The sequence below is a fragment of the Triplophysa dalaica genome, chromosome 1 (genome assembly GCF_015846415.1).
Source record: "Triplophysa dalaica isolate WHDGS20190420 chromosome 1, ASM1584641v1, whole genome shotgun sequence".
Lineage (NCBI taxonomy): Eukaryota > Metazoa > Chordata > Actinopteri > Cypriniformes > Nemacheilidae > Triplophysa > Triplophysa dalaica.
Genome location: NC_079542.1, coordinates 31415829 through 31440996, shown reverse-complemented (window position 1 = coordinate 31440996; position 25168 = coordinate 31415829). Strand labels below are relative to the sequence as shown.

The 25168-nt window shown below is 36.8% G+C and overlaps 1 protein-coding gene across 8 annotated transcripts in view; it reads right to left on the bottom strand.

The window, feature by feature from the left end:
* The window catches only part of LOC130429117 (A-kinase anchor protein 13), a 65916-nt gene that overhangs the window by 34750 nt on the left and 5998 nt on the right, over window positions 1-25168 (bottom strand). For 4 of the 8 annotated variants that reach the window (XM_056757520.1, XM_056757503.1, XM_056757530.1 and 1 more), the window contains exons 2-8: window positions 23250-23286; window positions 18942-19098; window positions 15762-16049; window positions 13957-14140; window positions 10918-11110; window positions 8555-10382; window positions 5575-5657 (exon numbers count right to left, since the gene is read on the bottom strand). In XM_056757520.1, the coding sequence (XP_056613498.1) occupies window positions 5575-5657; window positions 8555-10382; window positions 10918-11110; window positions 13957-14140; window positions 15762-16049; window positions 18942-19098; window positions 23250-23282 (2766 nt within the window). In that variant the 5' untranslated portion in view covers window positions 23283-23286. Of the gene's footprint in view, window positions 1-5574; window positions 5658-8554; window positions 10383-10917; window positions 11111-13956; window positions 14141-15761; window positions 16050-16901; window positions 17003-17996; window positions 18154-18941; window positions 19099-23249; window positions 23287-25168 lie in introns of those variants that run through there. The other 4 variants (XM_056757544.1, XM_056757537.1, XM_056757558.1 and 1 more) reach the window with 4 other exon arrangements.

Here is a 25168-nt window from a genome sequence, read left to right as displayed (position 1 = left end):
AGCTGACTGTAAACAAAGCTCATTTTAGTAGATAAGATAAAGAGCGTCCGTTGGACTAATGTGCATTTATTGATTTCTTTTATTAAAGTATATTCATTACTGACTTTCAGTTTATAAATTCAAAATGCACTAATGTGACGGCAGAAAAATTGCTACAGGACATTCAATTTTCATGCTTTATGTATTTGAACAGATGATAACAAAAACAAATGACTGGAGAAGCAGGTCATGCACTTGTCCTTATTATTCTCCTCAATTCTCTGGCCTTCCATGATCTTATGGATCTAACCATAAAGGAAAATGTCCATGTGAACATGTCAATCCTAAAATGACATCTTAGAAAACACATAACGCTGTCTCAACGTAACCAACCTTTTAACAACCTTTAACGTAACAATCTACAGCAGTGGTTCTCATCCTATGCCAACATCCTATTTTGCATTCACTAAAAGTCCCTGTACCTTCCTCTGCTCCCCGTAGCACTCAAATACAGAGCCCAACCCTCAAGTCTGCTCCAGAGCCAAGCATGGTCCAATCTTGCTCTGCAGATTCTGGCACTGTTGCCGTTCTCACTGCATATTTGTGGAGTCAGGGGAGAAACCAAAAAGGGGATGCCAGCAGACTCTGTCGAACGCAGGGTATTCAAAATTGTACCCAATAAAAACACATCTGGTTTGAAAACACACAGGCTGAGCCATAGTTTGTGATTCTAGACAACAAAAGGTCTTCAAGATAAAATGTTTGGCACAATACATTGGTGTTAGTGGGATCCGATTGTGGTTATGCTCCTTGAGGAACATTCATTGGCTGTTTCCAAGCTCTGCCTTGGGAAACTGTGCAGAGCTCGAGAATCTCGGTCTTTCCTGATTGTAGGATAGTGAATTTGTGTTGCTGTACACGGCTATGAAGTCACTTGGCCAAGGGCCCATTTCCATCATTCTCTCCAGGCTCAGAGCCAAAGGAAACCGTTAGGATTTGAGCAGCGGCTCCCAGACTGTCACTAAATTCATTCGCCCCTTCGACTCGCCCGGTTCTCGACCTCCACAGATGACTCCATTTACAGTCAAAACATTGTAGGCGAACCGTCCCGGAGGCACTGGTCTGAGCCAACAGCCATCTAGTCTTTAAGAGTCATTAAGAAAAGACGACTTACAAAGCCATCTAAAGTAATGTACTGGCGATTTGAGATTCAAGTCGAGAAACAGCATTCGAAACAGAGTCAAAAACATGAATCAGGAAATGTATTTATTTCATTAAGTTTATGTATCTGTAATCTACTGGATCGTAAAAATAGGTCTCTGCGATAGAAGTGGTCAGAGGTAAGGGGGTAAAAAATTAGAGGCCTTGATGTTGAAGAGGCGGAGCCAAAACTCTCGATACAAACTCTCTGACAGCTAATTTTAAATTATTTATGTGCACTGATTATTCATTCACATCTCACGTTAAATAACTTTAATAAATAATTAAATCAATAATATACTAAATCAAATGAAGAAAAATGAGTCATGAATTGCAACATGAAAAAGCATATTTCAGACATGGAAAAACGTTGAACATTAAACAGCTTATATCGATTCACTACACATCCAGATAAAAACCTTTCAGGTTTGCATGCCGCTTGAAAAAAGCAGTGACATCTGGGCTAATGACTAAAGACCAATCACGCCTGTATTTTCAGTGCATGATAAAACTGGCAGAAAAGTGCTCCAGGCTATCTGTCGGTTAAACCACATGAAACATCTAAAAACAAACCCCACCTTGTGCACATACATGCGTACACACACTCATTCAGATGAGCTGACATGATTTGTGCATGTCGTTTAGCTGTCTCCACCCAACACAAAACTATGAATCATATTTTAATCTAAAAGACAATAACATCTGGTGCTTGGAAAGAACAGCTGAGTGCATTAAGTCCATCAAGTTTTGCAGGAAATAATTTTCGCTATTGCGCTTTAAGTTGTCAGGCAACTTACGAATTCTGTAAAAACACACAACTTTTTAAAATCAGTACTGAATTGTATGACACAACCATAAAATTTTACAGTTTCTGGAACGCAATGAGATTAAATGGAGATCATACGTGTTCGATATGAATTTAGCTACAACATCCATGTAAATTTTATAGCACAACTACGTACAATATAAGTCTATCCACAACGTCTTTTTTTCAGGATAATTATGTGACACAAAGTTTATATGTAAATTAAGATACCCCTAAAACGTTTTTGAATAACAAGCATTAATATGGTGTGTTATATTGCAGAGTTAAGCTGAAAATACATACATTTAGATTCTTAGAGTTTAATGTACAACTACTGATCTACTGTGCCATACATAACACTTTATTAAACCTTTTAACTAAGAAAAGTACTCCAAGAAAGTTTACCATAAGTTTCCTAACACGCAAGGTCACAATTCAATGACACTGAATGTAAACACATCATTCTTACCTTGATCAAAACTACATCCACAGTTCTCTCTCCCTTGGCACACAAACTGTACCGCCGCTTGTGTCGCTCGTACATCTTCCCAACACGCGTACGCAAAAACAGTGACACTGAACGTTGCTTATATCCCACATTAGGTCCTGACAGACACAATCTCCACGGCTGAAGCGTTTGGAAAAATGAGACGCTCCTAATCTTTCACATCTGCGTGAAGGGCCAGCCCCTTTCCCTCGCTCTCTCTTTCTCACACACACACACACAAACACACTCGCTCTCACATATGCAAACAGACTCTTTTCCTCTTTCGTGTCTGCAGGCCAATCCCAGCCTCCCAAATACTCCTGTTCACATCTGCAGATGGGCCAATCCTACAATACAGAGAACTGTCCTATCCTTGTTCCCTAACCATGTCTTATTGGATAAAATGATTGAGTTTATATTAGTTCATGTTGTCACGATAACATACTTGAAGGTAAAGTCACCCTAAAATGAAAACTTGTTCCAAACCTGTATAAATGTCTTTGTTCTGTTACAATACACATATATTTAGAAGAATGTTGGCAACTGAGATTTGAATATTATTAAAATGGTTGTCAAAGGTGCCCGAGAACTGCTTGTTTCCCTCAATTCTTAAAAAAAATATAGAATAATTCTTTGTACTATGGTACACTCTCAAAAAAAAGATTCTTCGATGCATCTGATAAAACATCTGAAAAACCATTCTGTTTCATAAAAGGTTCTTTGTGGAGATAAAAGGGTTCTTTTGATTATAAAAAAAGTAAGAAAGAGATGGTTCTTTAAAGAACCTTTCAATGAATGGTTCTATGTGGAACCCAAAATTCTTGGTCAATGGCATCGCTGTGAAGAAAGTTTAAGGCACCTTTATTTTTAAGAGTTTAGTCAATGGTGCCCCAGAGACCAAACAAACAAAGAAATGTATACAGATTTGGAATATGGCTGTCAAACGATTAATCGTGATTAATCACACCAAGAATAAAAGTTTGTGTCAAACAAAATATATATCTGTGTAATGTGCATATTAATTTTGTATTTATAAACATACTGCATACACATACCTGTGTAGATATTTAGGAAGAAGTTACATATAGTTGATTGATAATTTAAATTATATAAACATTTCATTATTTTACTATATTTTATTTTTTGTATGTTTGTGTTTGAATACAAAATTAATATGCACAGTACACACACATATATTATTATAAACACACTTTTTTATGCTGGATCCAATTAATCATTTGACAGCCCAAGTTTGGAACAACTTGAGTGTGAGTAATTCATGACAGAACATTTTTGGGTAAACTATCCCATTATAGTTGCTATCCAGAACGTTCTTTTGTTTAAAAAAAAATGTTATTGAGCAAGTACATAAAATGTCACGTGACTTCAACATATATAAAGATATGTAAAGAAACCTGCAATGTCATGTTTTAAACAGAGATGACAATAGAGAGGCAAAATCGCAATCTCTGTGTTTCTCGAATAAGACTCTCTCTGACACGTTGCTTAAGCTCTTCACTGTTTAGCATATAAACACAGATACACAAAAAACACACCTTCTCCCTCAATGAGACATCACAGAGCGGCACCTAATAAGTGTTCTTCAGAGGAGAAACAGGCAGGACTCGTGGCTTTATAATGTCTGCAGGGTGCTTGACATAACTTGCAGGAAAAGACCCCCCAAACTCATGGTTCACTTAAAAGGGAAACCCCAACCCCCATTCCCAACAGTTGTAAAGAAAACTGTGGACCAACAGCTGGCCCAGGGGTCACGGCGTGACACTGTCAACGTCCAGCAAGAGAACGCTTGATCAATCCAAATCGCATCTATACGAATATGTACAGACAGCAAAACAACAATCTTTTACCTCACAAAAAGTTTTATGCTAAAAGAAATGGCCACATGACCAGTCGAACCGAGCCCACTTCTTGTCGGCCCATGCGATCTACTAACTTTTTTGCTTCCGTTTCTATGGGAACTGAGACAGCTGTTTGGATTTATGGGTATTATAGTTCTTAAACATTTTTGTTTATGAGCTTACTTGTTAACCTTTTTTAACCAGCTGTGTTCAAATCTTTCCCAATGTGTTGCAACATTATCTTTCATAAATCTCAGAGCATGTGGTAAGTCTGCCTTCAAAGATAAAAAACAACATATCGCCCAAACACACACACAAAAACACGAGATAAACACAAACACATGACCACATGGTGTCCAGCAACAGTGTCTCCACTTTTCTCTCCAGTCCTCTCAGAAAGTAAGCAACTCCACATGACTTCACTGTAACTCTACCACATCTAGTGATTCTATGACCTCACAGACTCAACAACTACTGTTTTACATTAATAACACAAGAGAAATCAACTTGTGTGTGGAGCACTTTACAATAAACCATCTGAACTTGAAAACAAGGTTAGCGATTCTAAAGAACACAAGGCTGAACATATTCAAACATACATGTGTATATTGCATATTATTGAAACTAGTGACAGAAATAAAAAAGTCAGTGCTTACGACTATTTAAATGTTTATCATATTTGTATCTTCATACCATTACGTAACAAGGGGCCTGAAGATGAAAGCAATAAAAAACATCTGTTTGCGGTTAAACCACGGGCTTAAACTACAGGGTCCCACTAAAATACAAAGTGACAGGAGGTTTTTCAAGGAAATTTCGCCCCCATTTGGAGTCTAGTGCTTAAAATGATCTGTTGCTTTGTGCTGAATGTTGGGCCATAATGTGTAATTTTTCAGTTTTGTTTGTCACATATGTGAAACACATAGGCTTATAATAAATGATGCAAAGCCTCTAACATAATAAAAAGTTAATATTTGATGTGTTCAAGTGCACCCAAACTGTTGTTTGGACATAATTGGTGGCAGCTGTAACTTGCACACAGAAAATACAGTTACTGTATGTATATTTATATTATAGTATTAACAAAAGTGAGTGTAGCGGTAAAGCTTTAATAAGTCAAGATCAGGTCAGATATTAGTCATTTAAGTCATGTCATAACATACACCCACAATGTATTTCATAAGTGAAGTGAAATTTTGTAAATAAAATATCTCGACTACATCCACTGTTGTGTAGGTACTAACCACTGGTGCGTTTCTGTCAATGTCCACATCGGTCCATGTTGTCTTATGAGTGTCCACTTGATCCTCAGAACAGCCATCTGCCCCTGTGATAGAACAATTAGCATTTAGTATAGTAATAAAGAAATATATTGTACTAAAATATATTGTACTATTCAAAACATATTAAAGGAATAGTTCAACTAAAAATGGTCCCCATTGACTTCCTACTATGGAAAGTCAATAGGGACCATTTTTTGGGATGAAGTATTCTTTTAAGGTATGAGGTAAATATGGTCAAGTGGAAAATATCAGTCATATTTTTATTAAGGGAAAAATGAACAGAATTTCCTGCGGCACAAATCCGTCAACCAATCACGGATATTTCTGGCCTTACATCTCGGCAAAGATAACAATACGCTTGAAAAAACATGGGTGTATAAGCAATCTTTTTTGGTCACTGTGAGAACAGAGAAAGAAGTTCAGGAAATGGACGATGACCTCGTCTTGTAACACTACTTCCCTGGTCAACCCATGACATCACCTGTTGCTAAGATACAGTCTGTTGTGAACATAAGTCATGATGTATACACCCTGTTCTCTCGGGCATGAGCATGATGAAGATGTTCTGGCCATATTCAATTATACTTTTGGATTCAAAAGGTATAATTACTGAATTTTGGTTGATCATAGAAGGCGTAGTGCTTTTGGAATATCCTCTTACGCAATCACACTGTAAAACGCTATTATTGTTGAGATAAATCATGGACTTAGGCAATGGATTTTAGTCTTGACTCTTAAAAAATACCGGTGCTTAAAGGCTGCCATAGAACAAAAGATGGTTTCTTAAAAGAACCATTTCTTTCTAACCCTTTTTATAATCTTTCGCCACTTGAGATGTTAAAGGTTCTTTAGGGTTCTTTAGGGTTTTTCTATAGCATAACGAAGCACATCTATTTTACAAGAGTGTTGCAGAAAACCTAGGCATTTAAAAAAAAAGTAATATTTGCGTAAATGTGTCAGTGTGTGTTAAAACGCTGCACTCGTCTATGTCACTTTTTTGAAAATATCCAATCACAGTGCATGATTTGCAGGACAAACAACACAGTAATCAACCAGAACATCTTGTACAACTAAAATACAACACAGAAGTAAATATTTTTGTGTCAGAGAATCCATGTCTGTACCAGATGATATCCCTGGGCTACATTAACATGTGTTGAAAAACGCAACTATCAGTATAGTCAGACATAAGTAAAACAACATCTAAGTAGATTTTTCGTATCATAGCAAACAAAGTGCTGTGGCGAAAAAAGAAACGCCATCAAGACCAAGGTCATTTTAGTTTACGAATGTTTCGGTTAACGAGTTCACCTGAGCAGATAATGAAGATAGCATGGGAAGTAAAAGTATGCGTGTTTGGCGTTCTGTCCGGGGAGCGGGTTAAGAGCTCGCCGGTACCATCCGAACCCGCAACGCTCCCGCCCCCCAATAGGTGCGAGTGCACCGAGCTTGGAAACGGCCGAAACCCAGAATTCTTCCGTGGAGTCCTGCTATCAAAAGCTCAAATAGAGGAGCCGGGGAAAAATCCTTTAGAGATGGCTTCAGGTAAGAATCCTTGTGTATTTATTTTATAGGGTAGAGTCTATGATTGCTGACTGCAAACCATCCGGTCTGAATTGTATGCTCTGGCTTCTCTCGAACTTTGTTAATCGTTAGTCAACCATTAACATCATTTCATTGAAATCAGATAAAATAAAGAGCAAACATGTTTTGAAAAACTTACCTAAAGGAAAAATGTTAATGTTGCCTTAAAAATAAACTGAAATAAGTTTAAAACACAAAAATTATAATAATAAACAAAATAAAATTCATTTCATTTAGCAATATAACAAACTAATTAATATAACAAATTAATTATAAAATGCCAAAAGCATATACCAAAATGGGTAAAACTTTAAATAAAATGAACATAAACATGAAAAATCGAAAACAGGAAAACTTAAGCTGTTCTTATTAAACTGCAGTTGCCTTGTTTTGATTTAAGACATAATAACTAAAAAAATACAGCTTACAAAATAAACCAAACTCTATTATACTCTATAAATATTAATAAAAAATAATATGAAAATCAAATAAAACCGGAAAGCTTCTGGATCAGTGTTTACATCTTGCGAAGTGGTCGATAAAACTACATCTTTGTATTTTATTGTGACTAAATATTGTTCTATATATACAGTATGTGAAGAGTTTGGTTGAAAAATCATGTTTTTTATTATGTTATCATGTTTTTATTCTGTTTTATGGTGTTAGTTATAGCTGGAATACACAACAAGACGTTTAAAATCTGAACAAGCTTTTTTAAAGCTAGACATTATACACTTGCAGACTTTTTAAAAGTTTCAAGTAGAAACACTCTAACTGATCAAATCTGCAGACTGGCACAGACTTTCTGAAAATCTTTGTAAAATATGAGCAGAAGTCTTGTGGTGTGTTTAAGCCTTTTGCTGTATTCACTGGGTTATTGTGGCTTAAATCAAAACAAACCAACGGCAATTTGAATGCACAATCAATTTTTTTAAAGGGACTTATCTAATTTTGAAACCAAACCCTTCATATGTTGTTGATTAAGAAAAATAAAAACTTGTGATTACACAGCTGTGGTACAATACAAGGTGCTTTTATTTATTTTTATGTTCTTCTTATTTTGCATTATTATTATTTTATAGAGCATAAGTATGCTAATACTCGTCATGGTTATAAAATAGATCTGTATATTTTATGTGATTAAATATTGTTATGCAAGTTATCAATAATTATATATTTTTAAATATTTTAGTATATATTTTGCTGTATTTGCCCTATATCTTTTTACCATATATGCATTTACCTTATTTGCTGTTTATTAAAAAATAAATATATATAAATTGTATACATTTACCATTAATGGTAAAGAAAACGGATTATGCACATTCTATCTGCAAATGTAACTTCTTTCACTCACCTTTCAGCAGGTCTTCTTCATTAATTGGTTGTGCAACCTCATGTCCTTCAACCTCTGACTCTTGGACGCCTTTAGGATATAATCCTGCCATGTCCTCCTGAGAATCTCGGATATGTAAGCCACCACCTAAATGGTCATTGTAGACCAAAGAATTTGACGGACCTTCTTCTCTGTCTCTTGGGTCTTCTTCAGAGATCCCCGTTTTCTTATCCAGTTTGTCTAAAAGAGCAAGTAGGATGCCATGATCCCCAGATTGATCTGTATGCATAAACACTCTACCTGCTTCCATTTCTGAAAAGTCTGTTTGTGATATGGCCTGCGTGACCTCATGGTTTGAGGTCATATCCTGCATCGGATCCTGAGGACTGTCATCTGGGATATTCACAATCTCCATATCTTCAGGCATAGATGACTCAACAGCTTCCTCCGGTGTCACTTGAGCTTTGCAAAGGAGTGTGTTCATCTGAACGTTACTACCATGAAGATTGTCGCAATTTATTAGAAATCTGTCTGAGGGCCAGAGCTCAACATCATCGGGTTCTAAGGTGTCCTTGCTGGTGGGCGTGTGAGGTTCTGGTTCAGTTTGTGATGTGTCAATACATCTCTCTTCGCCCTTCTCACCTTCTTCAACCATTGAATCAAGAAATGTTTTTTCTACAGGAAACAGCTCTTGGTTTATTCTACACAGTTGAAGCGAAGATTCCTCATAATTGTTAACCATCCTTGAGGTCAATTCGCTAAGCTTGCATACTGTGACATCCTTCTCCTGACTTCCATTTGTCTCGGAGAGTGACGATCCTTGTAACTCCTCTAACTTTTCATGAGCATCCTCAAACGACTTGTTGTCATCCTGGTCAACAGCTTTTGAAAAATCAAAAGGACCTCGACTGTCTTCCACATTACAGAAGATACCACAAACACCTTCCTCCTCTCCACCCTCGGATCCCTCCAACTCACGGGTTTCTGGTTCATCATGAAAGTCTTGACAAGCGTACATTTCCCTCTCAGCAAAACTTTGTTCTGAGCAGTCCGCTTCTATATCTTGCTCCGGGATCATCAATGAATCGTTTCTATCTATCTCATCCGCAATATAAGAATCTTCCAAGACCGAGTGTAAATCTGGTGGTTCTTGCTCGACCTTGTCTAGTCCTAACGCATCTACAAACCCATCCTCCCCCTCATCATCAGTCTCAGCTCCCTGAGAACAAGATTCAACATCCGAGCTTTCCGGTGTGTCTAAAGACTGCGTGATTCCCATATCTCCTGCCTCTTCTGTGTAACCAAACTCAGATTGTTGCTTCTCCTTTGAATTTTGTCCTTCTTGCTGAATCTCCCCCTCAGCCTGACCCGATGTTTCACAGATGAAGTCGTCCGCTTTATCAGTTCCCTCTTGCTGTCGTCCACAGGAAGGCGCTTTGCAGTTTATAGTCTCACTCTCGGATCTCCTCTGTAAACCATCACTACTATCTCCCGCGTCCCCGGCACTAACCACACCAACATCTAAACTCTCCTCTCGCTCTGTGTAATCTCTCTGACTGTTTTCACAAGCATACGCCCGCTGATTTTCACTGTTGCCATTGTGTAAGGAAGACACCGTAGTTTCGCAGCCGAGCGAGGAGACTCCGTCACCCTCCCTGCTGTGTAACAGATCCAGCCGGTCCTTACATGCTTTGTTTTCTTTTGTGCTAAAAGGAGTGAACCCCAGCTCTCTTATATCAAGGGAGTTGCGCTGCGTCTCCTCCAAACAGGGATCTCTGGTCTCAAGGCTGTCGACGCATTCTTGGGAAGTGTGCAGAGACTCGGAGCTCTGCTGAAACGCAACTCCTCCCTGATCATGAACACAGAACAACAGCTTTAGTGTTTCTCAAGTTCAACAAGCTCACTGTCTGCTGTCAAAATTGGACTTGTATTGTAAATGCTATCTGGAAAGTTAGAGAGTAGTAATGTGGAGAGGTCTTCTTGGCAGATGTGTTGGCTATGAGTTGGGCTCTAAGTATGAAGTGGTCCTTTAGTCCAACCAAAACTAAAAATTCTGACATCATTTATTCTCCCCCACATTGTTTAAAATCTGTTTATGACTCTTTATTATATGAAACACAAAAGAAAATATTTTGATAAAATTTGGATTTTGTGTCGATGCAATAGAAGTCAATGGGACCAGTGTTGTTTGGTTACCAACATTTTTCAAACTAACTTTTTTGTGTTCTGCAGAAGAAAGAAACATAAAGGTTTGGAATGACATGAGGGTAAATGATGAAAGAGTTTTAAATTTTATCAAACTAAATTCCATTGAGGAATTGTATGAACTGAAGAGGCAAATACAGTAATATAGAATGACTGACAGTCAAACTGACTCGACCCACCTTGCCCTGTTGATGGCAGGCGATCAATCTGTGCAGTTGCAGGATGTCAGCCTGCAGGTTGGGTGGAGCGCTGCCCGCCTCGCTGCATATAGAGAGGGTGTGAGAGTTCAGAGAGGGCTGGTGCTCTACCGTAAGTGTGCCAGAGGAGATCTGTCCGAGCGCCTCGATACCGATTCCTGCGTCTGAATCCCCCCTACATCAAAACATTGATTAACACAATCTGTCAACATCATCTTAAAGCAGAACAACATACTGCTTTTATCAAGATATCATTTAGTTGCAGTAGCTTTTGTTGAAGAGACATCAGAGAATGACTCAGATGTTAATGTAATACTCATTTACCAAAGTATTCATAATAAGAGTAATGTCTGAAATTTGTGCCTCTTGTGTTGACTAATTCTGGGTGGAGTGATCTTTTACAGTGAGGTCACAAGGAAGAAACATCCATGTCTTCACAAAATGATCTTTGTGAAAGAAGCTCAACTTCAAATATTTTGGCTATTAATAATGCACGCATAAAGAATAATGCCACTTAAAGTCCCAGTGAAATTAAAAATGACAATGACTATATTTTCATGAAATATTGTAGCATTTATTGTTCATCAATGTGGGTCGTTCTCTTTTTAAAATTTGTGTGTCCTCATAATCTTCAGTCAAAGTCTGAAAATGCACTTCCGTCCTGATGTGTCGATCCATCTTAAATTACGCTTGTCAGATAGGTTGGGCGGAGCATCCATTAACTCCTTCCCTTCAGCTGTCAGTCTGCTGCCAGTTCCATTTCAAAATGCAACGGCTGTTTTTATGAGGGTTGGGTACCGGACTACAGAATTACGTCGGTATTACAGAGTATCGATTCACATTAAATCAATCGGTACTGAGAGAGCAGGTGAGAGAGATAGATAGATAAAGAGAGAGAATTTTCACAAAGTGAAACTAAAAAACCAGGCTGTCCTAATCAACATGCAAAATGAAAATAAACACTCGTCTCTACATATGTTTATCAAATTTATATTATTTAACTTGTTTTGTTTAGAAAATTAAGCATACAATCGCTTTAAGGAAATGCACGCTTAGACGCAGCCGGCATTCACACACATAACACTGCACTAAACATTTAAGTTTGTTAAGGCGCTTTGTGTTTTCTGTTCACCACTGAATAAAATCATCTCATGAAGTCCCGAAACAAATTTATTAGTGACAGATTAGAGCAGTCGATGGAAAGAGGTGAGTGAGGCCGTCAAGGTGCAGTTTGAAGCAGCGCTGCAGGAGACTGATACACATTTACATTATGTATTATTGTATGATCAACATTAAATTTATATGCAATTCTTTCAAGTGATGATGCTGTTAAAAATATTTTTGATCATGTTCTAATGGTCTGTTAATGGTGGAGGCCTCATGGTTTAGGTAAATTATCACACTGCATAAATAAATGATTATGTGTTTGGGTGGAATCAGAGTAAGCTGGTTGTAATAATAATGCTATAGTTATTTCTCGGGTCTTTATTTCCTTTGTGTAAATTTTCAACAAAATGTTTGAATTGAGAGGTTAGGACTTTTTTCACTAATTTAAAAGTTGTTTTATTATAAAGTACAGAAAAAAGGTACCCAACCCTAGTTTTTATACATTAAATCAAATTGCAGAGAAAGACTACAGCCACTGGCACTATTTTTCTCATTAGAAATTACATTTCACTTTGAAATGCGTCAAAATACGTAATTAAAAACGATCGCAACTTTCGGTTCGCGGGGACTCTAAAGGGATAAATTAATCCCCCCTTCCGATTTTTTTTTTACATCATTAATTCAACCTGATGTTGTTCAAAATCTGTATATAAATCATCTCCATACAGTGGAAGTCAATGTTCTATGTTGTCTGGTTGCCAACATTCTTTAAATTCTATTTAGCACTTTTAACTTGACTGACAACCATTTTCAGTTGCTGTGTCAACGCCCTAAAACAGGATTCAAATACATAAACCAGGACACACTTGATTTAACAGTTGACATACCTAAGATTTTATGCACAGCTATTTCAGAACACCAGAGTGAGGAAAATGAGTCATCATGATATGATTCAACAAGCAAATATGTAAGGAATTTTGTACAGTAAATGTGTAAATGTAAATGTGTAAATTCATCCAAAAATCCATGTCCTGAAATCAATCTTAATTATTTTAAAACTACAATCCAAATATGTTGTGGGCTTGAAAAAATAGTGCTGTCAAAAATAACGTGTTAACACATTCGATTATTTTTTCAGATTAACGCGTTAAAATATATTTTATTTGAATGTATAATGTAGGAAAATGTAACATAAGCAAAAAACGATTTCATACAGTTGTAAATATAAAATGGTGACCAGTCATAATAGCTTTCAGGTACATTTTAATGTTAAATCCTGCTTTGATTTAGCAAAATTTTTTAAGGTTAATGAATTAATAGTCAACTCATTGAAGATCTTGCATGAGACTCCAATGCTATGATGTATATGCATACAGGGCGATGACGTACTTCCGCTCTCAGTGGTCTGAGGTAATTTTTCATCAAGCAATGACGATGTGCTTAGTAAGAAAACATAAAAATTTCAGCGAACCGACAACACTGCGGCTAAACATTTATAAGTATATGCCTTTGTCATAATGCCTCGAGTAAGTGCAAAAGTTGAATTCAAATTTTTTAATGTAGCATGAAACGGATAGCGGTAGCGCTTCTCCTTTTTGGTTGTCGATGTATGACGTAGTATTTGGATAATATGACTGAATATGAATATGATGTTGACTGTAATCCAATGTGCATCTTGAAGCAACCGAGTGAAAAACGTTATGTTTCCAATTGACGCCACGTGCGCTAGATGTAACAGAGCGGATTTACGTCATTAATAAAAAAACTAAAAAAAACAATCTTTTATAAAATAGGATATATCATAAGCAGTATTGGAGAATGGTTATAATCCCTTTTTATACTCCCATGAGATAATCCTTACACAACCTCTGTGATAATCTGTCAGGGGGTCAGATAACTTCAATTTGGACTCACTGTCTGAAGAGCTCCAGCAGTGCCATGTGTCCTCGGCTCTGGGCGATGACCGCCGGAGTGTCCCCCTCTTTATTACACAGGTTGAGGGCCTCTCGGGCCCCCGGCAGCTTCAGGAGAAAACTGGCCACTTTGAAAAGTCCTCGTCGGGCTGCGAAGTGCAGGAGGGTCTCTTGAGGTTCCAGCCCTGAAATGAGAGAAGAGGGTGTTCGTGAAGACAAATAAATGGATGTTAGTTATAATTGACAAGCAAAAACAAGGCATGCGTAATTGCACATAAACAAACACATTACGCAAACACACCTTTATTCTCCGTCACAGCTGACACGCTTGTCAGACATAAAGCCTAAACGCTCAATCACTCAACACGCACACAATGATTTATTTAGAAGCCACAGGAGATGAAATTAATTAAGGTATTTGATTATATAAAGGACAGTACAAGCTCTTGGCAAGACTTGCAATGAACGAGGCAAATGTACAATTAGTTGATCCTATAACATGTTGAATGAACTGCTTGAATACTTAGTGTTATCCCTTGCACGTGTCCTTAACACACCCTAAACTGTCCCGTAAAGGCTCACTGAAATACTCAGAAATTCTCAATGTTATTAATACAATCCAAAGGGTGTAGCATGATTATATGCATGTATTCATCAATATGCATCTTTTTTTTTCATTTAAATTACAGTGGTGTTTATTTGCGTATTTGTCCTGCTTACATGATCCAGATCATCAACGAATGTTTCGATTACACAAAGAAAACCAGAGTAAATACAAAATACAGTTTTTAAATCCTTGGCTTCATCAGAGCCAAATAGCGCATTTAAAAATGTAATTACTTTATCGGCAAATCTGCTTTTAAAATGACTGATGTCGATAATCGAAAAAAAAACGTAATATAGACGTCGATAATCAGCAAGTTCCATACTCGGTCGACCCCTAATGTGAACGGCCCTTTAGTCCAGTGTCAGCCACTGTTGGTTGCAACCTCACCACTAGAGGCCGCTAAATTTGATTCACTGGACTTTTAAGTACTGTTGCCTCTGGTGTTCATTTGTTTATGCTATTACAATTGTTCGTAAACAATCATATCTAATACGGAGTATGAGCCATAATAAAAAATTATTGCCATAAATATTTATATATTATTTATAAATAACAACATAATGTTACATAAAATGAGAAGAATTTTATTTTTTGATTAAAAAAGTGTTTTCCTTTGTGATAATACTTCTGCATTAGAGGGTTAAATAGGCAACTGTTATTTATTGTTGGGCTATAAAACGGAAAACTGATGTGTTGTTGCTGTGAACCCAGAATAACTTAAGATTGCTTGAAACCTGATTTGGAGTCATTTATGGATGTTTATAACTGGCGGAAAATACTTGCACTATCATACAGAACATTCTGTTCCAAATCTGTAATCTTGACCAAAAAAGAATGAAAAATTTCGAAAGAAATAAGCCAAGAATAACTTGTAATGTTTCCACAGACCTTTGCAAAAAAGCAAGTGTTATAAGGACCATGTACCCAGTAAGTGGCTATAAAGTGTTCAAAATTGTCTTGACAATAAAATATTACCAGAAAAATTAATATTTTGTCTCAAAACTTTATCATTTAGTTCAAGTTTATTTAAATCAACCTTCAATGCTCTCAATACAAAATCATTCCCTTTAAAGGTACCTGGGGTAAAGTGCACAGCTCAATGTGTCATTCGCGTAAATTACACAATGGATCGTCCATTTTAAGGTTGAAGCTTCAACATTTTGTTTACAAGAACAAATGTCACACCGAACAGCACTCACTTGTTTCATCTCCCAGCAGGTTCCAACCAGGGGGCAGTGTGAGATGTCTGAGGGCCAGGGCAAGACTCTGGTCCATTCTCTCACACTCCTGCAGGGGGATCTGATGTTCATTGAGCAGCAGAGCCTCCTCCAGCACGTCTGTCCTGCCCACGGCGCTCACCAGGAACTGGGCCATGTCGAAGGCCAGATCCTGCATGAAGAGCAGGTGTCTGCTGGCCAGAGTTTGAATTAATCCATCAGGTCCCGCTGAACACAGGGTCACCGGCACGGACTCACAGCAGTTATGAGCTGCAAAGCAAAAACAGAGAACGGTGACACACTTCCATAACAACTCATGCTCAGAACTTATAAGGAAATTAATAACAAGCGTATTCAGGTTATTTGTTATTTGGCGGATGTTATGAAAGAATATAGGTAACAATAATATATAACAACACGTCAAAATGAATCATTTCTGTCTCTTACAGAGCATCTATGAAGAGCCGTGGAAAAAATGATCTGAATTTACTATTTATAGTTGTGTGTTCAGGTAAAACTATCATTTTGGTTTCATTCTGTGAACTACTATCAATACTTCTACCAAATTTTAAATGAAAATATTGTTTCTATTAGAAAACTGGAGAAACAGGTCAAAGTAACAGTAAAGATTTTCAGTATTTTCAGACCTCAAATACAGCAACGAAAACAAGTTCACATTTACTGTTAAGCAACAGAACAGTACTATTTCTACATGTATTTAGGGAAAGTTCAAACTAAATTTCACAGTTTCAATGTGTCTCGTCATGCGGTCGGTCTCATGTTGCTGTTGTATTTCATTATGTCTTCTTTGTACTAGACTCAGTATCATTTATAAACACTCAAACTAGGTTAACACAGGTCCATCCAGAAAGAGGAAACACTTTCTCTATAATCCGACATCAGTAGAATTACACCTGACACTGATTCAATATAACAACAAACACACAAGATTGAGAGCTGATGTACCGGACCTCATTCATTCAGACTGGAAGACAGTCATGAGACCAAAGAGACAGAAATGAAAATAAAACAGCATTCAAAAATGACACTTGGGTCTTACAGTGAGAAGAACAAGCTAATGCAGACAGAAATGAACAGATATATCTACTGCAGCACACTTACTACACTGGACCGTCTCTAGTCAGATTCAACGAGTCTCTATGGGACTAAGCTACAGCATGTGTTCTGTTTGTCTCAATCCACCTGAGCCCGTAACAGGATCACGAGGCAAACATGTTTTGTTGACAAGCCCCAAGCCTGTACATATTTAAGATAATATAGACAAACACTGACCTTTGACTGCAAACAACAGCTGAGAAAAAAAGTCTAGAGGTGTTTTCACACTTAAATTAACCCTGGGTTAAGAACTTATTAGTTCTTTAAAATGGAAATAAAATAATAAAGTAAAGTAAAATTAAATTAAATTAAGTAAAAGCAGGGATTATTAACCCTGCTGTCAATTGTGGACAAAGTCCCAACCAACTTGCCAATGAAACTTCAATCAAAGCCAGGAAATGAAACTTGTCTTTATCATTCTGTATTTTCAGATATTTGACTTCTCCCTGTTTTGGGCTAAGGGGTCTCCGAACATTTTGCAAGCGAGGGCTAGCTGAAGGGACGAAATCATCCAGAGGGCTACTTGTTGTATATAATAAGAAAATACTTTCAAACTTGAATGAGCTTTGCATTATTTTTACGTTTTACTCAAGTTATAATGAATCCTTTTGTTTTTTGTTACAGTCAATTTCAACTTAATCCTACCTTCACTTTAAGAGCTAATACATAGATGCAGCATATTGTTACGCGCACATTTTATTTTGAAATGTTTACATATGTTACAGCAGGGTCAGACGGGCCATCTTTTGACATCCATTGGAAATGTCATAACGTTATGACGCCATACTTATTCGAAACAGAAATTGTCTGCTAAAATCCCACTCAAGCACAGTGGATTCTGTGCGAATCTGGACCTGTTTCGCCAGAGCGCCATTCACATTGTTTAACAAATATTACATTTGTTAAAAATCTTTATTAATGTAAATACTGAATTCACCCTGGATTGCAAGATTCATTTATCCCTTTAATAATAAACGTTTTCAGTCTGGCTTATAATGTTATCAACAAGGGTAAACTTTTTTTAACTTGAATTCGCGCATGCAGAATTACTACATTGCTATAAGCAATCCATCCAGTGAGTCAAAGATAACAAAAACGTACCTTCATTATAATCTGGCATCCAATATGACTAAGGTAAATTGAGGTTTCTTCAATCGAATAACTAGGTTGTCTCATTTCATAAATAGGCTATATATATAATTCAATTTGCTGCTCAGAGCGCTCAATAAACAAGCGCCTTTCGGAGGCGAATGCCTGCTCTTTAGGAACGCAGTTGCATAAGACTGTTATGGGAGGTAATACCGAAGCATTTTCATGTCAGACTTTGGCTAAAGCATTTAAGAACATGTGTACAACGAGAGCCGACCATTGGTTGGTCCAGTTATGCCGTCAATTGAGGAAAAGCACATTCGTTTATGGATGCACATTGAGGATTTTTTTCAGTTAATATGTTTAATATTAATTAATTAATATTAATTAAACATATTTAATTGCGAATATCTTCTTTTTGGATTCAAATTAATGTTGCCAACATTGATCTCTCTACAAAGGACAAAGGGCAGCATGTGTTTGATTTCAGCAGCACTTCTTGTTCTGTAGAACCCTAACCACCCCCCCCCACTGAGTAAACATAAAGATAATCCTAAATACACATTCGGAAGAACATGGACAAAAGTTAAACATTCACTTGCAACGTGTGTAATATTTCTTTGAAAAACCTATTTACTTCTTGAAAGTTAAGTCATTCTTGGATCACTAGTGGCATCAAATGCAATTTAAAAATATAGCTGCAAGCAGCCATTATGGGGTCAAGACAAACAATAGCGCAATGTGGAAAAATTTGGACATGACCGTTTAAAGTTATAGGTGAAAAGCACTTAATAAATATTTTTATTGTTAATAATACAAAAAGTAACTGAAACAATGTATGTTTTCAAACAGGTTTCCTAGACACATCTTCGTCTTCTATTGTTTCAACAAACAGACGGCCCCAGCCACACTCACTCTTGAATTCTTTTGTGGATTTTAATGCAGTTCGTTACTGACCTGGACACACAGCCTGAAGGGTGGTGTGGTTAACCCTCCGTGTGCTGGTGAGATGTCTCTGAGAGGAGCCCGTGAACAACAGAAAGAGCTCCACCTCGCTCTGTTCTCCCTCGCGGAGAACTTCATTGCCAAGATGAACTGTTAACACACAATTGCCCTGACACAAAAAGGAGAAAGGGTTTAAATTAGTGGTGGGCCGTTAACGGCGTTAACGCCGTTAACGCAGTGAGACTCTTATCGCGCGATAAAAAAAATGTCGCCGTTAATCTATTCTCAAAGTTGGGTTGGGAGCTGGGTCTATACTACGCAAGCTATGATGACTTTATGATGACTCTTATTTTAGCGCGGATGTATACCAGCTTAACTGCACTGTACGGGGCGAGAACAAGATTTTTTAACTCGCCTGATTCGCGTCATTCGCGCCGCCTCATCATCTCATAACCAGCGCTTCATTCGCGCGATTCGCGCAGCAAGTAGGTCTATTGCCTCTTTGCATTAACACATAAATCACTCGCGCTTGACACGCCATTCGCATTTGGTCTGAACACAACATAACGTTACTGTGAAATTACCGCATCAAACGTGACGTGCTAACATGGATGCAGCTATGAAGCCGCCGGGTTTGCTTCAGGGAATATTAATTTTTAAGAAGCTTCCCAATGGAAACTTCGACAAGACTAAGGTTGTTTGCACCTTGTGCAATGCGGAATTGGTTTAAAAAAAAAAAAACTTTCTCTCAACAGGTAGTGGTCTAGCTTTAGTTGAAACCAGTAACTTTGTATTGAGATCTAATGTATTATGGCTCCTGTATGACATATCGCTTGTTGCTCCCTCACTCTTTGTAAGTCGCTTTGGATAAAAGCGTCTGCTAAATGACTAAATGTAAATGTACTGTAGGAGCTCTTCCAGTCTCAAGTACCACCTAAACGCAAAGCATCCCTTAGCTAATGCGAAAGTAAACACAAGTACATCTTATTGAACATAATTTATTTTCATCACCAAGTATCATAGTAGAACAGCTTTCTCAAGCAGTTTGTGATGCATTTTGGAAACAGGAGATGAGCCCCTGGTCTAATGCGCCACCTGGCTTGAGAAACCCGTTCTCAAAGACTTACTTTTAGTCATTATTTGGGTAGCACACATATTCTGAATGCCTTCGGCAGAATTCAAATGAGCCATTTTAATCTAGATTAATCTAGATTAATTCCAAGATTAATCTAGATTAAAAAAAATAATCTATGCCCACCACTAGTTTAAATACACAAAGCTTAACAATTTTAATAGATTTTTTTTACATATAAAAAGCCTTTCTAGGTATTAGTATTGCAAATTTGCTTTATCTAGAAGCACAGTGATACATGCATTGTGTTTCAGTGTTATTTATATTGTATTTGTCCCTATCCAAAATAATGAAATAAATATAATTTATAGGTTAACGGATGAAAATATTACTGGCTTACGGAATAAGGTTTAAACATTTAAACACAATCAACAAATGTTCCCATTAAATAACAGTCAGATGGATGCAATGACTGATTAGGTTATAAATCTGAACAGTTTGCCACTAGGAAAATATTTTCATTATGCTGTATAGGCTGTCATATGTTGAAAACAATGAACAAATGCAAAGAGGTAAAAGAGGTTAGAAATAACCGAAGTTGCGGTTTTAACAGGATATGGGGCTGGTCTGCTGAGATTAACACAGATAGCAGTTGCATTAAACCTCTAACTTAACGGCACACACCCTCATGTAGAGAAGCTTCAACCCGACACTGAATAAAACAGCAGGTCAATGTGTCTAACTAACTTAAAAATGACCTGTTCAATCGAAAAGCACTTACAATAAGTACCAAATCATACCAATTGAAGTTTAAAACATACTTTAATGTAACATTAAAGACTTGCTAAATTTCCAAAAAACATGGCATAGGTTTTTTACAGATCCAAGGTGTTGCAATATCCTTAAAATTCATTAAACCACTACTGCATACACACTATTATTGCAACAGAGATTTTTTAGGTTTCGATGGGGCTACGCAATTGCTTGGAAACTATAATTTCAGAAACCTGAGCCGTATGCTTCTGCAAATGATTTCAGGAGAAAAGATTTTCTATGGGAATAAATAGACAATAATGGATGGCACAAACAAAACTAACCTAATCTATCCTATATCACTATAATCATTGTATCCATTTATCTTTGTGCTTTGGATAATCTAATATCGTTTCACCTGTTAATTACAAAACATGAACACAAAGATGGTTGTTCTTTTGAACCGTCATCATATTTCACAGCTCTCGTTTCCGATCGCCTCTGCTGTGACAGCTGTCTGCAGTGTGGAAATGTGCAGCGTAACAGCCACTTGTAATATCTGCAGCAAGCATTCGGAAAAGTGTTAGATTACAATTTAATACCAAACCCTCAAACAAGTGGACGGATTACAGCGTGTTCACTCAGCTCTGTGATGTTGTGATAGAGAACACAGGTTAGCGGCAACTTCGGCGTCGCTTAGCAAACCCGTTTCCTGCTTCAGTGCCCTCCATTTGGGAAAAGCCACGCTGATGTTTTGGTTAGGTTAGGTTTTCTGCCATTTTTTGTCTCGACTTCGCCTTGCTGCATCGTATTTTCTCTTTTTTGACGACACAGATTGACGCTCTGTAGGCTCTTGTTCAGATTATGTGTGGTCCGCCATTAGTGCAAATTTCACTTCTTACTGCAACAAAGAACCGTTTCTATTTCTAATAAAATACACGACAAGTAAATTTTGTTATTGTTCTTCCTCTTCTTCTTCTAATCCTTCTATGTAGTGGCTTTGCAAGCTGCCTCAAAAAACACAGCCGAAGAAGAAGAACATAGTCCTGTGCAACCTTCGTTTTACGAAACGCGCTCAGTTTGTCCGTGTAGTGCTACTGTAGAAACATGTCTGTGCCATTTGAGCAATTACATGTAAGGGTGTGCCCGCGGTGCATATACATAAAATGGGTCATTGTAAGATTATATAAACATTTCGGTTCATTTTGTAAGGTATTTCTTCACCACTCAAAACATAGTTTTGTATTATATATTACATATTGGTAAATAAATCCTTCAAAATGCTACACACTGTACCTATAACAACAATTTCAAGACATCTGCCAACGATATAGTTTAATCATTGAGTAGAACGAATGTGTACGGCAAGGGCGAGTATCAAACGGCGTTTTTTCGGAAAGGTGCACAATACGTAGTCTCGTCAAAGATATGGTGAAATATTGAGTTCCTGTATCCCTCCATTCGCCAAGTGTCATTCAAACGGTCATATCACAAGATAAACATCAAGTGCTCAGCCCTTATTTGTGAGTAGGGAACATATGCGATTGGAACGCAGGCAAAGCAGTTTAGCAAACTGTGCATTACCAGTTATAATGTTGTAAATAACGTTCAGTTTCTTGCACATTTCGATTGATTCGCTCTCAAATAAAATGTCATTACATCGAAAGAAGCCGCAGGGATTACTTTTATGTTGCCTCTATCTATATTTTGAACTTTTAAAGAAATGAACCATGAAAACCATGAATCACAACTTCAGGTAAAAATCTCATACATCTTGAATGGCTTGAGGTTGAGTAATTGATCAGCCAGGTACAGATATGACTGTTAATGCAAATACAATGCAATTTAGATTACAAATGTTTTGCATGCAGTATTTGGGGCTCTTATTTTATCATTTCTGTATTGTAGGGCTTATTACACATGATTGAACAGTGTTGTAAGTGCATAAATGGTTTTATCTGGAAAACTAAGCTCATAATAGACAGACAAACAAACAGAACAAGACAGTGAATGGTTATTATGTCCGAGTTGTATCCAGTTACAAGCTTTATCGGTAAGGTAAATTAGCTATTTTCTATATTTGCGTCTCCAAATTTGATCATTAATTATTATTCTTAATTTATTAAATAACATCGCCTAAAAAGGAATGAGTAACTAGTACTCAGAGTAGTTTTTGAGAAGAGTAATTTTTACATTTTCTCAATTACTTTTTTAACACCAGTACTTTTACTTGTAATTGAGTACAATTTCAGCAATGTAACAGTACTTGTACTTAAGTACAATTTCCATTACTCTTTCCATCACTGAAAATAGCTAAAAATCATAGCGTCGTAAATATTGGCATCCTGATCACCTCATGAGGGATCACTCATACCAACTAGATGACTATACATTACCACTTATATGTCATATCTTCTCCTCGTGTATGCAAAAACTTTACCAGTAGCTGTCATGTGAAACTGTATTTGACTTAGTAAATAATGAAGGATACTTACATATACTGGAGCTTGACAGGGACTCAGTTTCATGACTCTAAAAACAACAACAACAACAAGAGGAAGATGCTGAAAATAACTCAACAGTCCAAAGCTGCTCACAACACTTACGGTACAACAACAAATACCGATATTTCGTTTCTGTAGTTGTTTTCACTACAGTAATAAAAGAGTTTCATGACTCAATGAGTTTATAAATGAAAATACCTCTGGCAAATGTGGAACTCATTCAAATGAATGAGCTTTTACTGACAATAGTACAGTTAGCTGTTTGTTAAACTGCCATTCAGGCCTAAAAGAGATCGACAACACCTTTCAATAAGTGAAGCAGGTCATGTTAAAATACAGCCCTGACTCTCCGATGTCTCATATGAGTGATATAACGTGTTTATTGGTTTATGAAAATGTCTAAAAGTGATATTTCACACCGAATTGAAAATTCTGTCATTATTTTCCCTCTTGGCATTTCAAACCTTTGTGACTTTCTATCTTCCGCAGAACACCAAAGAAGATATTTTGAAGAACGTTTGTAACCAAACAGCACTGGGTGAAGTATGAATTTAGTGAGTGAAGAAAATCTAGGTCACATTTCACCCCAAAACAAACCAAACAAGAAATACGTTATAATATTAATATTATTACATAATAATATTATATTTCTCTCTTAAACAAACACATGTTCTGCATACATGTGACAAATCCTAACTCATGATGAACCCATGATGACCTTTCAACACAACACTCTACCAACTGAGCTAAGGGAACGTTTACACATCATGAAATATTTCTTACATATTTGAGCAAAAGACTATCAAACAATGCATTTTCTGGGCACACTTGTAAATAATAAAGCAGTGCTGTTAGATTTAAGGAGGATCAGGTGAAGGATAATCAAGATGCTCTATTAATACACTCTTCTAATCCTCTTTCACGCTCTCAGTCTGGACCACCTTTTCTTCACACAACCAAAACTATTTGATTTTTCTTGTATTAAAATAAAACTAAAATTTGAAATAAATGTTATTTTTATCCAAAAGGGAATAAAAAACATTTGTTGTACATAATATCTTTCCTAATGTAGTTCATTTACATTTTTAGATTTTGTTTAAATCCTTGTGGTGCAGTGTATGACAACATAACATAACATAACATTTCTAGCATTATGGGTGTGACATTTTGCGTTATGGATGTGACATAGAAACTCTCAGAGAATGTACTCGTTACCAATATATTGAATCATCTGTTTATATTTTAACAAACCCCTGCTGATAAAATCTGAACATATCATAGTCTATGCATGAGTTTTCTGTTTAGAAAAAGGGATTTAAACATGTGCTATGGATGGGACAAAAAAGGAAACAGTTTCTGATAGACAAATAGAAAACCAGAAGCAATAATACCCAACAAATGGAAAAGGAATGGCTCTTGGTGGAACATTAAATAGTAACTTGATTTTAATTTTGTGTCCATTTATGAGAATTATGGACCACTATGGATATGACGATTTTGGAAGCACAATTTATCTGACTACTTTATTAAATGTTGACATCTAACTATCAGTATATGGTAAAAAGCTGTGGTAAAATCTTTATTTTTCCATTGTAAGATTGACAATTCCATGGAACTGCCCATCTGCACTGTAATACTGTATATACCTTTAAATGCTCATATCTCTAACAATTTAGAATTTGCAATCCTAGGAGCTCATATGAAGCCACAATAGTCCAAACATCAAAGGAGATGTGCCTCGCCACACCTTCAGGCGAGGCAAATCTGTCATGGGTTTTTTTCATTGTGTTCTATTTCTTAAACAGAAGCACAAAGGCAATGCAAGTAGCAATTTATAAAAATACACTTGCATGTGACATATACAGATGGATCTAATCCAGATTTCCTATCAGATGATGAAATTGTTCTAA